Below are 13,935 nucleotides of genomic sequence, written 5' to 3'. Positions count from 1 at the left end.
ACGGCTGTGCAGCCTGTCGGAACCTTGGTCTCCTCACCCCAAGCCCCTGCCGTTTGTTTTTGGGGTTTTTTCCTGTGCATCTGAAGGAAAAAAAATGTAGCTTTTTCATGTATGCTTTCTTCAGCTCTAAGATGTTGTAGTTCTTCTTTACCTGTAGTTTCAAATTAAATGTTTAAATAATTAAAAGTTAAACATTTAATTTTTGAGATTATAGGCCGTTAGTAGAAGGAAAGCTGAAGAATTTACATTTATTTTTGCACTTCATTTCATCTGCTCTGTACATGAGTGTCTGATTTCAGCTGTAAAAGCTACTCAATGTACTGCTTTTGTTACAGACGTCTATGGTTTAGGGAGTTTTCTTTTGAAGTTTGCTTTTTTTGCTTCAGGGCTTTTTTATTTTATAAGAACTGACTAAAGCTTTATTTTCATCTGCCATTCATTTTAAATCTGCTCCTTCCCTCCTCATGGATTATAATCCTTACCCTAATTCTGCCTTTACACTTGTTCAGGATCACAATCTGCTAATACCATTGGTGGTAAGAATCTATAGACTTTTTGTGTGCATCTGTTGTTTGATCACCTGTTTTCATTATCGAGATTGGGTTCTATTCAGCAGAAATTCTCAACATCATATTCCGTCGTGGTGCGACCACACTGGGGCAAAAATTGCCAGTTATCTTTGGCCTGTCTTTATCGCTAAAACCTTGAGTTGTTGAAAATATCCAAGTGGATCCCGCAGGTTTTGACACTCAAAAGCAAAGGAGCTTTAGTAATGCCTTGCAAATACCTTGTAAAAAGTTCTAAAATGGTAGTTTGAAAATTTTAGGTAGCGTGAGAAGAATTCGATACCCACTGTCAGGTTTTGCAAATTAGAGTATTTTCCAGTAGCATGCCGCTCCCAGGTAACACCATGCCCTTTTTCATCAACTCAATGGTTTTGTTAGAAGAAGCAATTAGCCTTGGTAGTTCTTGGCTGGGAAATGAGCCTTGGTGTTATCTCCTAAGTATAAATAACTCCAAAACGAGTCCTAGGCATTGGAATTATCACACTGTTGGTTGAGGTTTGGATTTAGTGGAGAAGAGAGGCTAATGATGAAAGCAAAATAAACATTGCTGATTTTATTTTCTAGGAGAGGGTATAAATGAATTTAAATAGAGGGTGAGCTTGCATGATTTTGATAAATGCAGTTAATCCAGAACCGGTGGAGTGATTACTGTACTTGAGTCCTGCGTGTTTCCTCTCTGCTGAATAGACCCACACATTTCAAGAAATTCTCCGGTCTCCTACCAACACCTTCACCCCTTAAAATTTATATCAGTTTTAACAGAATATCATATTGTATGTGCTCATTCAGCTCATTATTTATACTTTTTATATCGTTGCAAGTGTTCCCATAAAATATTCCATTGGCTTATCTTGCATTGTGAGTTTGTGGCATGTTGGGTGTTTGGATGTTTTGGTGTGTATGTTTAGTTTAGATACTGCATGGAGAAAATAGGTGCCTTGTGGGTATCCTTAAGGTTATAACTGAAAAAAACCTACTTTGAAGATTCTTCACCTGAAACACCAAGAGATAATTCAGACGAGCCATCGTTTTAAAGTAGAGTTGAATAATTTCCCTGTAATAACTTAGAATTACTTCTATTCAAATAAATTGTTAATTTCATTGGAAACACTGCTTTTATACAGTATTGCTATAACCAATGGAAGATGATTTAAAATTTGTGTGCTGATAAAGTTTGTGAATTAAGCATGAATTTAAATCGTATCCAGCAAGACCATGCCAAGAAAGCTACAGTGAAGGTCACAGATCGGCAGCCCGTGGACAATATCCAGCCTGCCTCCATTCATGTATTACTTGGTCTACACACCATGATAAAAATGAGGAACTTTCAGAGTTTTCATTTTTTTTACAAAACCCTAAAACCTGGCTAGTCTTGCCTCAAGCCACAGCTGGCTGGAGCTGAAAAGTCACCGCTCCCTGCCTCGCACTCAGTGCTCCTCCCTCATAAACATCTCCTGCTTGACCACATTGGCACTTGAGTCTTTGGGTTTTCCTCTGTGGAAATGAAATAAGATTATCAAGGTGAGCAGTGACCGCCCTGTTGGTGAAGAGAAGCGATGCCCAACAAAGGGGAAAAGTTGCTTTCATTTATTTAAGTACAAGTTCACCTTTTTTATAACGCTGCCATTCAGAATGTAGAGTTAAATTACATCTTGGAGTTGACCTAGTTTGTTTTCCCGTTCAGTGCAGACGTAAAATGTTTTGATTGACAAGCAGCCCATCTCTTAATCCTTGCCCCAGTCTCTGAGATTTTGTCCGGCTCCCTCTCTCTTTTCCCCGGCCCACGTATCCTCTGCCTTCCAAGACTGAGAATCACTAGTTGGGAAAGGGTCGGACTTCTCTGACATTTGCTGTTAGTTCTCTTTTACTCTCAGTACTTCTGCATCTCCATCCTGGATGTGGCCACCCAAGATCCCTTTGCGGTTTGAAGGCAAAAAGCAAGTTTCTTTTTCAGCCGGCCCAATTTTGTAAACCTTTAAAATTTAATTTTGTGAAAATTAAAAGTATACATAGTAACAAAATAATTTTGTCATACCCATTCAGAAGCATCTCAGGAAGGCCAGCTGTTTCACAGGAAGCAAATGTTTATTATATCCTTAACAAAAAAATAGAAATAACGTAATGACTAATTTCGTTCCTTATAAATATATAGTTTTAATATATAGCCTCAGCCACATGAAATGTATTGTCAGATAAGTTATTTTTTTTTTTTTTTGGAAATCCTTTATACTATTTGTGTTCCGAAACAAACATACTATTGTTAGTGTTGCCCTTATTAAAAACATAACATCTTATACCCCCCAAAACTGAAAATATATTTTATATGATTCACTCTTCAGTCCTAGTATATACAGCATACCTTTTTTTCCAGGTTATGATTCTATGCACGTGTCTTCCTCAGTCCATTTCCTTTGAACTTAGAACTTGCCATACTATCCCAGTCTCCTCAGGTGTATTTCTTGAATTTTTATCCTTTCAACAAGTTCTCTTAGAATTCACGTCGTAACACTTGCACGTGTGTTTGGTGTTCAGCTGGCAGCCGGTCCGGGTCTCCGGGAAGAGTTCTGAGCACAACAGCCCTCTCCACTGTGAGCTCTGGTGTTCAGAGAGTCTTGGTCAATTCCGCCTCGGCGCCAAAGAGAAGCAAGATCCCACGGAGCCAGGGGTGTAGCAGAGAGGCTAGTCCGTCTAGGCTGTCCGTGGGTAAGGTCTTCTTTGTGAGACTTGGGACCTCTTCGTTTGTATTCCAGGCTTGGGTAACAGTGAAGACTTCAGCTGGGTGCTTAGAAGCTAGAAGAAAACAACTGAGAGTTCAGGGAGAATTTAAATACAGGTTGTAAATTGAATTAGGTATTTTACCCTGAAAGTATAATTTTAAAGTCTATTTTAAAGCTTTTTATTTGCAGCCTACTTATGTTTGCAAAATACTATTTTACCCTTCTAATCTCATACAAACTGGAGGACTGTATTCAAATTTACCTGTATCGTATTCCTGGTAATACCTTACCAAGAGTAGTTTCTTCTCAGCCTTAGTACAACTTAACCTATTAATCAGTTTTTGAGAAAGAAAACTAAAATTAACATATCAAAAATGCAAATTCTGTCTTTTGTTTCCTCCCTTTCTCTGCGGCTGTTTCTTTGTACCAGCCCGAAGCAGTCGTATTCCTCGACCAAGTGTGAGTCAAGGGTGCAGCCGGGAAGCCAGTCGGGAGAGCAGCCGGGACACAAGTCCTGTTCGTTCTTTTCAGCCCCTTGGTAGGTACCTGCGCAGGTGTCGGGTGTGTTTCTTTGCCCTGTTATCGCCATCAGATAACTTCCGTGTACTTAGGGCTTAGCTTTCTTCGACTGTGTCTTTCTTTGCCTCTCTTTTCTGCCCTGACAGAAGAAAGAGTCGTAAGGAAATTATAGGTTTGGCAGTTCCTTTGACATTTACTTGTTGAAATGAGTAGGCTAGACCTTGTATAAACAGATTGTCTTCATAATCAAGTAAATAGCACATAGATTTGGACTACAGGATGTGGAGTTCAAGATTTATCTTAAGAAATAAACCTATAAAGTTTAAAGATAATAGCTAAATATTTACTCTCATGTGAAGTATGGACCATTTCATTTGATAAGATAAATGCTATTGGTTTTTTCAGCAGAAATACTAACATTTCACCTTAGATATTTACCAGAAAGAGTGCTGCAAAATACCATATGAACTACTTACTAAAATGGTTAGTATATAAAATAGTAATTATACAGGTTAATAGTTGTTCCGCATATATTAGCTTGTGTTGTGTCACTGCTGTAAAACCTCTGTGTTCCTGATTATAGAGATTATACTATGTCCTTCCCTATAATAGTATATTTACCTCAGCTATAAAAATAGTAAATGATTTTTTAAACTTACAATTTTTGAGAATAATCAGAGAGGCAGAATTTTTTACATTGAAATGTTTTAGAATTTCTGCATGGTCTTTCAGCTTTTTAACTAGTACTTTGTTTATATATACATACCTAAAGCCCTTTCAGATTTTTTTCTTTTAATTCCACAAAACAGATTACTGTAATACTTAGAGATTTGCTCTTCAGATTTTGTGACTTTTAAGTACAACATAGTTCTGCACATGGTGCAGTTCTGCCAAGTGGAATTATTATTTCCTTCAATAGACATGTTAGTGTAGAACATCCAGAGGTTAAATTCTTGTTCTCTGGGCCATTTGGTTCAAATAAGTCACTGGACTGTCGTGTACCGACCTAGAAAACCCTGTTGCGCTGGGGACACAGATAGGGACATCCTCGGCCTTTGATGTGTGCATTCTAGTTCCGGGTGAAGAGTTCCCTTCCAGTGCTTTGCCAGGGATGTTTTTAACTCATATGCAAGAGTCATATACAGTATTTTTAGTTCATATGCAGACTATGTATGTGCATATGCACACGTGCCTGCGTATAGATGTACATGGTATATGTTCGTGTGTATATGTTTAAAAATGAAATAAATGCTACGTTTGTATAAAGTAAGCATGCCATCTTGAAGAGTTGAAGAAAGTGAGTGGGCGTGTGATGGTTTAAGAGCCTGTGCTCTAGGGTCAGACGGCCTGGGCTCTGTAACTTCTGTACCTGAGTTTCCCCATCTGTAGAAGTAGGACATGAATAGCATGCACTTGTTAGGATTGTTTTGAAGAAGCTATAAACGAGAGAACATAGACAACAGTGCTTGGCACACAGTAAGCACTTGGTCATCTGACCAAGCTCTGACTGCTTGCCTCGAAGTAGTTTCCTTGTACTTCTGTGGCAGAGATCTTAGATGTTTTTAATGGGGTAACACCTGTATTTGCATAATGCCGTACTGCAGAATTATTAGAAAGCATGAGATATCAAGAAGAAAACAAAATCTGTTTCTGTACCTTTTAAACCTGTGCAGTAGTCAGACATGAGAGGAAATTTATAACCAACCATGAATCACTTAAAAAATAAGCCTTGCTACTAGGTCTTTTTAAAGAGAAATGGTAGCTAGCCATTAATTTTCTAGATTCATCTCAAAGCCTCCATTTGACAACTTAAATCACTTAAATTTCTATTATTAAAGGAAGCTGTTTTCCTGATTCTAATGAAACATTCTATTTGGGTTAAAGAAGATTAGGTCTTTTAACCCTGTAGTTTTAGGAGAATTGATGTTTGTAGCCCTTTTATTTATATCTGGATGCTGCTTCGTAAAGGTAGCAGATCCGCCCTCTTATAAGACGGGTGAGGAGTAGCCGCCTCGGAGATCAGGTTACCCTTCCCATCCCCGGTGTCTGTGGCGTCTGCCTGCATTCTGCCGTCCTTACTGGCTTTACCCGGTGAATCTCTTTTTTCACCTCCGACTTGAATGTCGCCATTCAGCAAGTGAGCCCCGTAGTTTGCTATGCATTCAGCTGGGGCACAGAACCGGTGTAAGGGCTCTAAAGCATCAGAAATAAATCAGAGCTGAGCAAAGCTGAACTTCTCTGGAACTTGTACCCTAGTTGCCATTTACTTCTGGAGCCAAGTTTCAAAAAATAGGCTTATGTTCCTACAAGAATGTGAGTGGTGCCACTCACCTCTTACCTTCAGCCACTATTGATACCATAAAATTTTTCACAAATTTTCATCCATTGGGCATGTTCATATTGACTCAACGGTCACCATTTTAAAAATTATTTCAGGTAGAATTAAAACTATGTATTATGTTTTATTAACAACAGCAGTCACCTCTTAGAGTCTGATTAAACATTTTGAACAGCATTCTGTTTAATCCTTTGTCTCAATCCTTTTGATCATTTTTGTGTTCATTAAGGTCCAGTGGCAAAGAAAAGAGTGATTCATGTAATAAAGTGTTTTGGGGGCACCTGGGTGGCTCAGTTGGTTAAGCATCCGACTCTTGATTTCGGTTCAGGTCATGATCTCACAGTTTGTCAGTTTAGTCCCCACGTTGGGGACTAATCCCACTGCTTGGGATTCTCCCTCTCTCCCTTTCTCTCTGCCCCTTCCCTGCTCACTTTCTCTCTCTCAAAATAGTAAATAAACTTTTTGTAAAAAAGTATTTTAACTGCTCTAATTAATATATCTGAAGAGGGGCACCTGGGTGGCTCAGTTGGTTAAGCGTCCGACTTCGGCTCAGGTCATGATCTCTCAGTTCAAGGGTTCAAGCCCCGCATCGGGCTCTGTGCTGACAGCTCAGAGCCTAGAGCCTAGAGCCTAGAGCCTGGAGCCTGCTTCGGATTCTCTGTCTCCCACTCTCTGCCCCTCCCCCACTCACACTCTGTCTCTCTTTCTCAAAAATAAATAAACATTAAAAATTTTTTTTAATAAAATATATATATATCTGAAGAAGAGTAACTTTCTAACTATGAGTAATCTATTTCATTAAATATTAAAATGAATCTTTAATATTTATGTAGGAAGAAGATGGACTTTATGGTGTTGTGAAAATCGGGGTTTTAATGTATGCAACTTAAAATATGCTAAAATTAGACGTAGAGAAACATGACATAAATATAGGGAGACCTTTTGTAGGTCTTTTGATTGTATTATTGATATCCTTTTTTTACGTTCACATGTCTTTGATATTTAAATCTTTTACCGAATGCAGAACTTGTATTCTGTGAACCATTATGGAAAATGTTTGATTAACGTAAGTGAGGTATGTTATCTTTTGAACGATGTGACGACGGCACATGTACCATTCGAGAGCAAAGGCCTTGAAAGAGTACAGATACTGAGGTGTATCACTTACTCGTAGTGTGGCTTTGGTCACGTTAATTAGCGTCCCTGTCTGCTTCAATTTGCCCATCTATGACATGGAACAGTAATACCTGCCTCATTGGGTTCGGGACTAAAGGATTTAGGTGTATTATTGGTTACTAGTTACCATGGTGGTTTTTTTTTTTTTTTAAACTACGGTGTTCATTTTTTTGTCTCATGCTTGTACTTTCGACATTTCCTTCCATTTGAATACTTGCTTTTTTTTTTGTCTCCTGTGGGCTTGTGTCTGTCCCCTTAGGTGTAAGATCTTCTGTGTGTCGAGGATAATGTTACGGTCCTGATGTTCAGTTGCCTTGCTTGGCAGTATTCTGATCCTTACCTATTACTAGTAATACCAGTGTTGACTAAGTCTCCTTGCCTGACTATAGTGCTGCCACTATTCCTTGTTTCTGTGGTAATAGATGAGGTTTGTATGGTCCTGTTATTCCAGCCTCCAGACACCATTCCAGATCTACTGGTGCCCTCTACGCCCCCGATGTGTATGGGGCCTCAGGTGAAGGATGAGTACATTTTCACTATCATCTGTGCATTCATCTCAGATTTTTGTCCTTTTCAGTTTCCATTGAATGGTACATTCGTGTTTTTAAATCACTTTGTTTTTGTTTAAGTTTGATTTGTCAGATAATAAATCATCTGTGTATTTTTTTTTCATTTTCCCCCAAGTAACTTTTCCCCCTCCCACAACCTTATTTGAGCATTTTTCTCACTGACAGATAGCCTTTTTGTGTGTATGTAATCTAAGTTACGTCATTTTTAAATATGGAATTGTTTTCTGTTCTCAATTATGTACTTCATCTTTGTACATGTTTTGGAAAAAAAAAAAACCAAAATGGTGGATGAAGTGTTTTAATTGTAAATGATGGTGTAGAAAGTAGTTGAGGGGGAGAATCCATCTCTGGTTTGTCTTTACATACCTCAGAGTGTTGGGCACACACTAGGTGCTTAACAGATGTCGAATGGCATATCTTAGTTGTAGAATGAAACCCTCTCCTGACGGAGAAGAGACAACAATTGGCGGGTTTTCCCTGTAGACTGGTGTAGCTTCACTGAGTTCCCTCATCTTCATTGGTTTGAGGTTTGACGTGTGTTCTAGACTCCTTCATGGCTCACCTGCATGGCTGAGGTTTGCCTGGCTGATAGAGCTGGATTCATTGCCAGGGCTGTAGATTCACAAGCCCTTAGTTAGCCACCCATGCTTTCTTCTATTTTCTGGTCATAAATGTATCATAGCTACTGTTCTTTAAATTTATTTTCCATACACTGTCAGTAATTTAATTGCCTTTACCATTTTATTTGACCAAAGACCAAATGTACCCAGAAAATACAGAATTGCTTTTAAAATGCTTTGCCCCATTGGTTTTTTTTTTTGTTTTTTTTTTTCCCCCTCCCCTCCCCTTAAGGATCTTGAAGTTTCCAATGTGACGCTGTTACATTTATGACTCTCTCAAAGCTCTTTTCCTCCTTCTGATGAATTAGGTCCAGGGTATGGGATGAGCCAATCGAGCCGACTGTCGTCTTCTGTCAGTGCCATGCGAGTCCTGAACACAGGCTCTGACGTGGAGGAGGCCGTAGCAGATGCCTTGGTACTCTTCTCCATTTCCTTTTCATTAGAGATATTCCAATTACGAAACTCACGTGTGGGTAAGCCGGTCCCCCGGTGTGGGGAAGGTCACGGGGAAAAGCTAGTGGATTCAATCTAGGAAGATCAAACGTGGGCCATGGAAAAAGCAGAGTTGTGTCATCAGTTCTTGGTCCCTGTTACTCGGTCAGAATTTGAAGCGAGGGCCAGAAGTAGTTGATGGGGTGTCAGGAATGTAATGTGAATATTGATGTTGTTAACATGAGGATGTGTTTGGGGCACTGTCGTCCACGAAGAGTAAGGGCAGATTTAGTACATAAATGGGTGCACTGCAGGCATACGTGTCAAGGCTTGCTTCACGTTTGGAGTATTTAGGCATTGTTTTAGTTCGGGGTAGGATTTTATTTAGTCTTACTTGCTTGTATTTTTCTGAGCTGAGAGAAGCACGACTTCAAGACAAATTATAATTAAGATACCCTCCTGGTTTGTTATGCCTGACACGTTAAGGAGTGAGATTTAAAAACATCATCTACAGATCCATGATAGTTTGTCAGAAGAGTGCTGTCCATATATCACCGTTGTTTTTCTCACTTAAAATTATGAAGGGCGTATCATTTGAAACAGTGAATACAGTTGGTTTCTGCCAATCTCCCACATCAATTCGGTCTGCACTTCCTCTTTCAAATTATATTAATCCCATCTATATTTAAGAAGCATTTACTCAGTTACTTATCATAACTTATAAAAGTCCTCATCTTTGCTCTGAAATTAAAAAAAAAAATACGTCGTGCCTTTTAAAACTGTGTATCACATCTTAACCAGTGTTGCTATAATACAATTTATGCCACGTGTATTTGGAAAAAACTTTTAAAAAATATCTGCTGATCATAGCTGTAGTACAGGAAATGTAATCACATGTGTAGTTCTGCGCTAACAGTCTTTAAGTGCGGAATTTTCCCCTTTACCTCCGTTATTTAATTTTTTATAAATAATACAACTAGGTAGGAACTTTGTTCTCTTGGGCATGGGATATATTGATCACATCTTGTTCTGACGATCAGTCAAGTGCTTTAAATTTACTATTCCTAATCAACGTATTCCTTAAATCATGTTTTCTAGTTTCTTTTTAGATGGAAGTTGTACCAGTTAAATTGTGCTCACATAAGTTTTATGAATTGAATGGGTTATTTTTGAACTATTACTTCTAATACTAAGGTGTGTTTGGATTATATAAGGGGTATTTAGCCACCAGGGCTAAAAGCTAAATCCCAATAATCTCCTTCGGTCTACTTCCATTATTTGCATAGTTTAGATATTCCAGTTGTAACTATCAATTTCTAGAAAAAAAACTTGATTAAGCCTAATTTGGACCTGGGGAAAATCATAGAAACAAAGTTAACTTTGGAAACGACAAAAGGATCCAATTAGAAAGAAAATGTTCGTTTCTTTAGGAAACTGGTTATGGGAATATTCTCGTAGCTTAGGACTAAAGGATATTGCCAAGGTTGAAGATCTACTCTGCTACTAAGCAGTTTTTATGTATCTGTATACAAACAAAACTTACTGTTTCTGATTATGGGCATTGTTTATGCCTGCTTCATTGTGCTGTTTAGCAAAATGTTCTTCATTATTTTCAATTTTTCTCTTTAAAAATTTACTGCGCTCAGCTCTTAGGAGACATACGGACTAAGGTATAGACATTGCTGTTTTCTGACATCTTATGATACCATAACTTTTTTCCTTTGCTTCATCAGTTTAACAGATGATAGTCTTCTATAAAATAAATATTCAAGTGGAAGTAATAAGATCCTTTAATACACCCACTTTTCTGTATATATGCTTATTACTAGGGAGATACTGCTTGGATAGAATGTCCTGTGGGGGTTCTTGTCCTTTAAGCTTGACTGCTCCGTACAGATGAGGCGATACCATTGACACTTCTGTCTGTGACAAGACTGATCCTGGAGCCCGGCACAGGACATGGCACATTATCACATTCTAAATTAACTTGGTGTCTCTAAATGAGTAAGAGGCATTTAGTGATGGAAATGTCTTTATAAAACTGTTTTGAATTAAATTCAAGTTTGTTTTTTTAAGATTTTAGACTTTGGAGAATTTACAGCCATCTGGAACTGTTTTAAATTCTTGTGCTTATTAACATGTTTCTAGAAATGTCTTCACTGTTCATTAGCCTAAATTCAAATACCAGATTATATAAAGATGTATCTCCAATTCTTCCAAGGAAATCTCAAATAAACTATTTGCTCATTTCATTTTTAGTATGCAAGGCATAATTAGCAATTACATATATTAAACGGTAAGCTTCAGGTGTAAAGAAATCGAATCTAAGTGGACTTTCTTGCATTTATTGAAATAGACAGTATAGACACGTTGGGGAAAACATGGAGGGCCCTCAAGGAGCTTGCCTCCTAAAAATAATAGTAAGCAAAATAGGTTCTCCTCATTCTCATGATGTCTGTATTTTACTTCTCTAGGAGACTTGAGGGTTGGGTACAAGGGAAGAAAGAGTGACAAGAGAAGCAGTAGCTGAAGTAAAAGGGAGACTAGAGAAAAGAGAAGATACACAGGCAAAAGTAGAAGTTCATATAAGAAAACGTGTTTTTCTGACCCATTCTCATCCTTTAAAAAAGTAATATTCAAAAAAAATAAAGTCATGTTCTCTTCTTACCAACTCAAATTCCCAGTAATTTCTCTTCATCTAAAATATATACTAGTCGTTCTTTGGTTTCCATGAAAAGGAAAAACCCACAAGTTGAGCACTTCTCACTTTACATACATGAACTTTCGTGTAGTCTTATTCTGTTTCCACTATATCCCATCATTAAAAACTATCTCATTGTCTACTAACTTCTAAAACCTGTTTTCTGAAGCAAAACTAAATATTGAAAATAAAATCAGTTATCGATGGATACAACATTGATAATAATTTTATTATTACAGTACTTAGACGCATGCTTGGTACTGATTTAAAAAAAAAAAAAAAACAGTCCTTTTGTGGTCAGTAGAAATTGTGAAATACCAGTACATTCTTTTGGCTACTGCTAATGAGAGTCTTTATGTGTAACAGAAAAAGCCTGCTCGAAGAAGATACGAATCCTACGGAATGCATTCAGATGATGACGCCAACAGCGATGCATCGAGTGCTTGTTCAGAACGCTCGTATAGCTCTCGAAATGGCAGTATTCCTACCTACATGAGGCAGACGGAAGATGTGGCCGAGGTCCTCAATAGATGTGCCAGTTCCAACTGGTCAGAAAGGAAAGAAGGCCTCCTGGGGCTACAAAACTTGCTAAAAAATCAGAGAACGCTAAGGTGAGTTTATTATCTTAAAATAATTGTCCTGTCAGGTTCGCACTTTCAACTTTGTTCCCAGGACACTTTCAAGATATTCGTATGGGAACAGACTTGTTTTAAATTCAGAAGGTGATACCAAAATATTTTCCCAGTCTCCAAGGCCATCTGTATTATCTAAACTAGAAATTTTTATTTAAAAGGAAACTTTGTATTCACAAATACAAGTTAATGAAAAAAGTTATTTTTAAAATTAAAAATAATAAAGTGTACATAAAATTAAAACTGACTGGTTTATTTAAAAAAAAAAGTTGACCAGTGTATTGAAATGCAACAGAACTTAATAAGCCATACTGAGAAAGACAGATACCATATGTTTTCACTCTTATGTGGATCCTGAGAAACTTAACAGAAACCCATGGGGGAGGGGAAGGAAAAAAAAAAAAAAAAAAAGAGGTTAGAGTGGGAGAGAGCCAAAGCATAAGAGACTCTTAAAAACAGAACAAACTGAGGGTTGATGGGGGGTGGGAGGGAGGGGAGGGTGGGTGATGGGTATTGAGGAGGGCATCTTTTGGGATGAGCACTGGGTGTTGTATGGAAACCAATTTGACAATAAACTTCATAATAAATAAATAAATAAATAAATAAATAAAATAAAAGAAAAGAAAAGAAAAGAAAAGAAAAGAAAAGAAAAGAAAAGAAATGCAACAGAACTTTATATTGGTTTTTAGTTTGGTTTGACTTGATTTGGTTTCCTTTCCTAATGGTTTTTACTTCCTTTTTTTCCCCCTAAATTTTTTATTGTCTTTATCTTTGTAATGTTTTAAACTTCTCTGGCCAACCCCTTTAAGAACCTAGCTTCAGGGGCATCTGGGTGGCTCATTCGGTTAAGCGTCCAACTTCGGCTCAGGTCATGATCTCACAGTTTGTGAGTTTGAGCCCCATGTCAGGCTCTGCACTGACAGCTCAGAGCCAGGAGTCTGTTTCAGATTCTGTGTCTCCCTCTCTTTCTGTGCCCCTCCCCCCCTCCCCCGCTTACTCTCTGTCACTCTCCCAAAAATAAAAAGTATACATTTAAAAAAAAAAAAAAAACTAGTTTCAGATAATTCATAAGTTTGAGGGTACTGGAAAATCAGAGGGCTACTTCCTGACTTGATACCTGAAATCAGGGTTAGATTTACTAGTTGTATGTTTACTTTAGGAAGTATTAGAACTATTTGATCTAAAATAGATGTTTATGTACTACCTAATATATTCTAATGTGTGTATATCACACTTCATGAATCATTGCAATAAATCATCATAATATTGTTCCTGGCCCCATCAAGATTAGGTTAATACTAGGTTCAGTATATCATTTTCAGTGGCGAGGGAGTAGGCATAGTTTAGAAAGATTTTAGTCGTCAGGTGGCCAAATTTAAGAAAACATCTTCGCATTTAAAGGGAAAATTCAGGGGCGCCTGGATGGCTTACCTAGTTAAGCGTCTGACTTCGGCTCAGGTCATGATCTCACAGTTTATGGGTTCGAGCCCCACGTTGGGCTCTGTGCTGACAGCTCAGAGCCTGGAGCCTGCTTCCGATTCTGTGTCTCCCTCTCTCTCTGCCCCTCCCATGCTCACACTCTGTGTCTCTCTGTCTCTCAGTAATAAATAAATGTTAAAAAAAAAATTTTTTTTAATAAAAAAAAAATTAAAGGAAAAATTCAGG

The 13,935-nt window shown here is 37.9% G+C and overlaps 1 protein-coding gene across 14 annotated transcripts in view; it reads left to right on the top strand.

The window, feature by feature from the left end:
• Positions 1-13,935, top strand: part of CLASP2 (cytoplasmic linker associated protein 2) — a 180,958-nt gene that overhangs the window by 111,511 nt on the left and 55,512 nt on the right. For 10 of the 14 annotated variants that reach the window (XM_042903509.1, XM_042903503.1, XM_042903507.1 and 7 more), the window contains 4 exons: positions 3,099-3,269; positions 3,714-3,821; positions 8,814-8,920; positions 12,005-12,249. In XM_042903509.1, the coding sequence (XP_042759443.1) occupies positions 3,099-3,269; positions 3,714-3,821; positions 8,814-8,920; positions 12,005-12,249 (631 nt within the window). Of the gene's footprint in view, positions 1-3,098; positions 3,270-3,713; positions 3,822-7,767; positions 7,831-8,813; positions 8,921-12,004; positions 12,250-13,935 lie in introns of all 14 variants that reach the window. The other 4 variants (XM_042903501.1, XM_042903500.1, XM_042903498.1 and 1 more) reach the window with 1 other exon arrangement.

This window comes from Panthera leo, chromosome C2 (assembly GCF_018350215.1).
Source record: "Panthera leo isolate Ple1 chromosome C2, P.leo_Ple1_pat1.1, whole genome shotgun sequence".
Classification (NCBI taxonomy): Eukaryota; Metazoa; Chordata; class Mammalia; order Carnivora; family Felidae; genus Panthera; species Panthera leo.
Note: the sequence above shows the minus strand (reverse complement) of the source record. Positions and strands in the feature narration are given on the sequence as shown.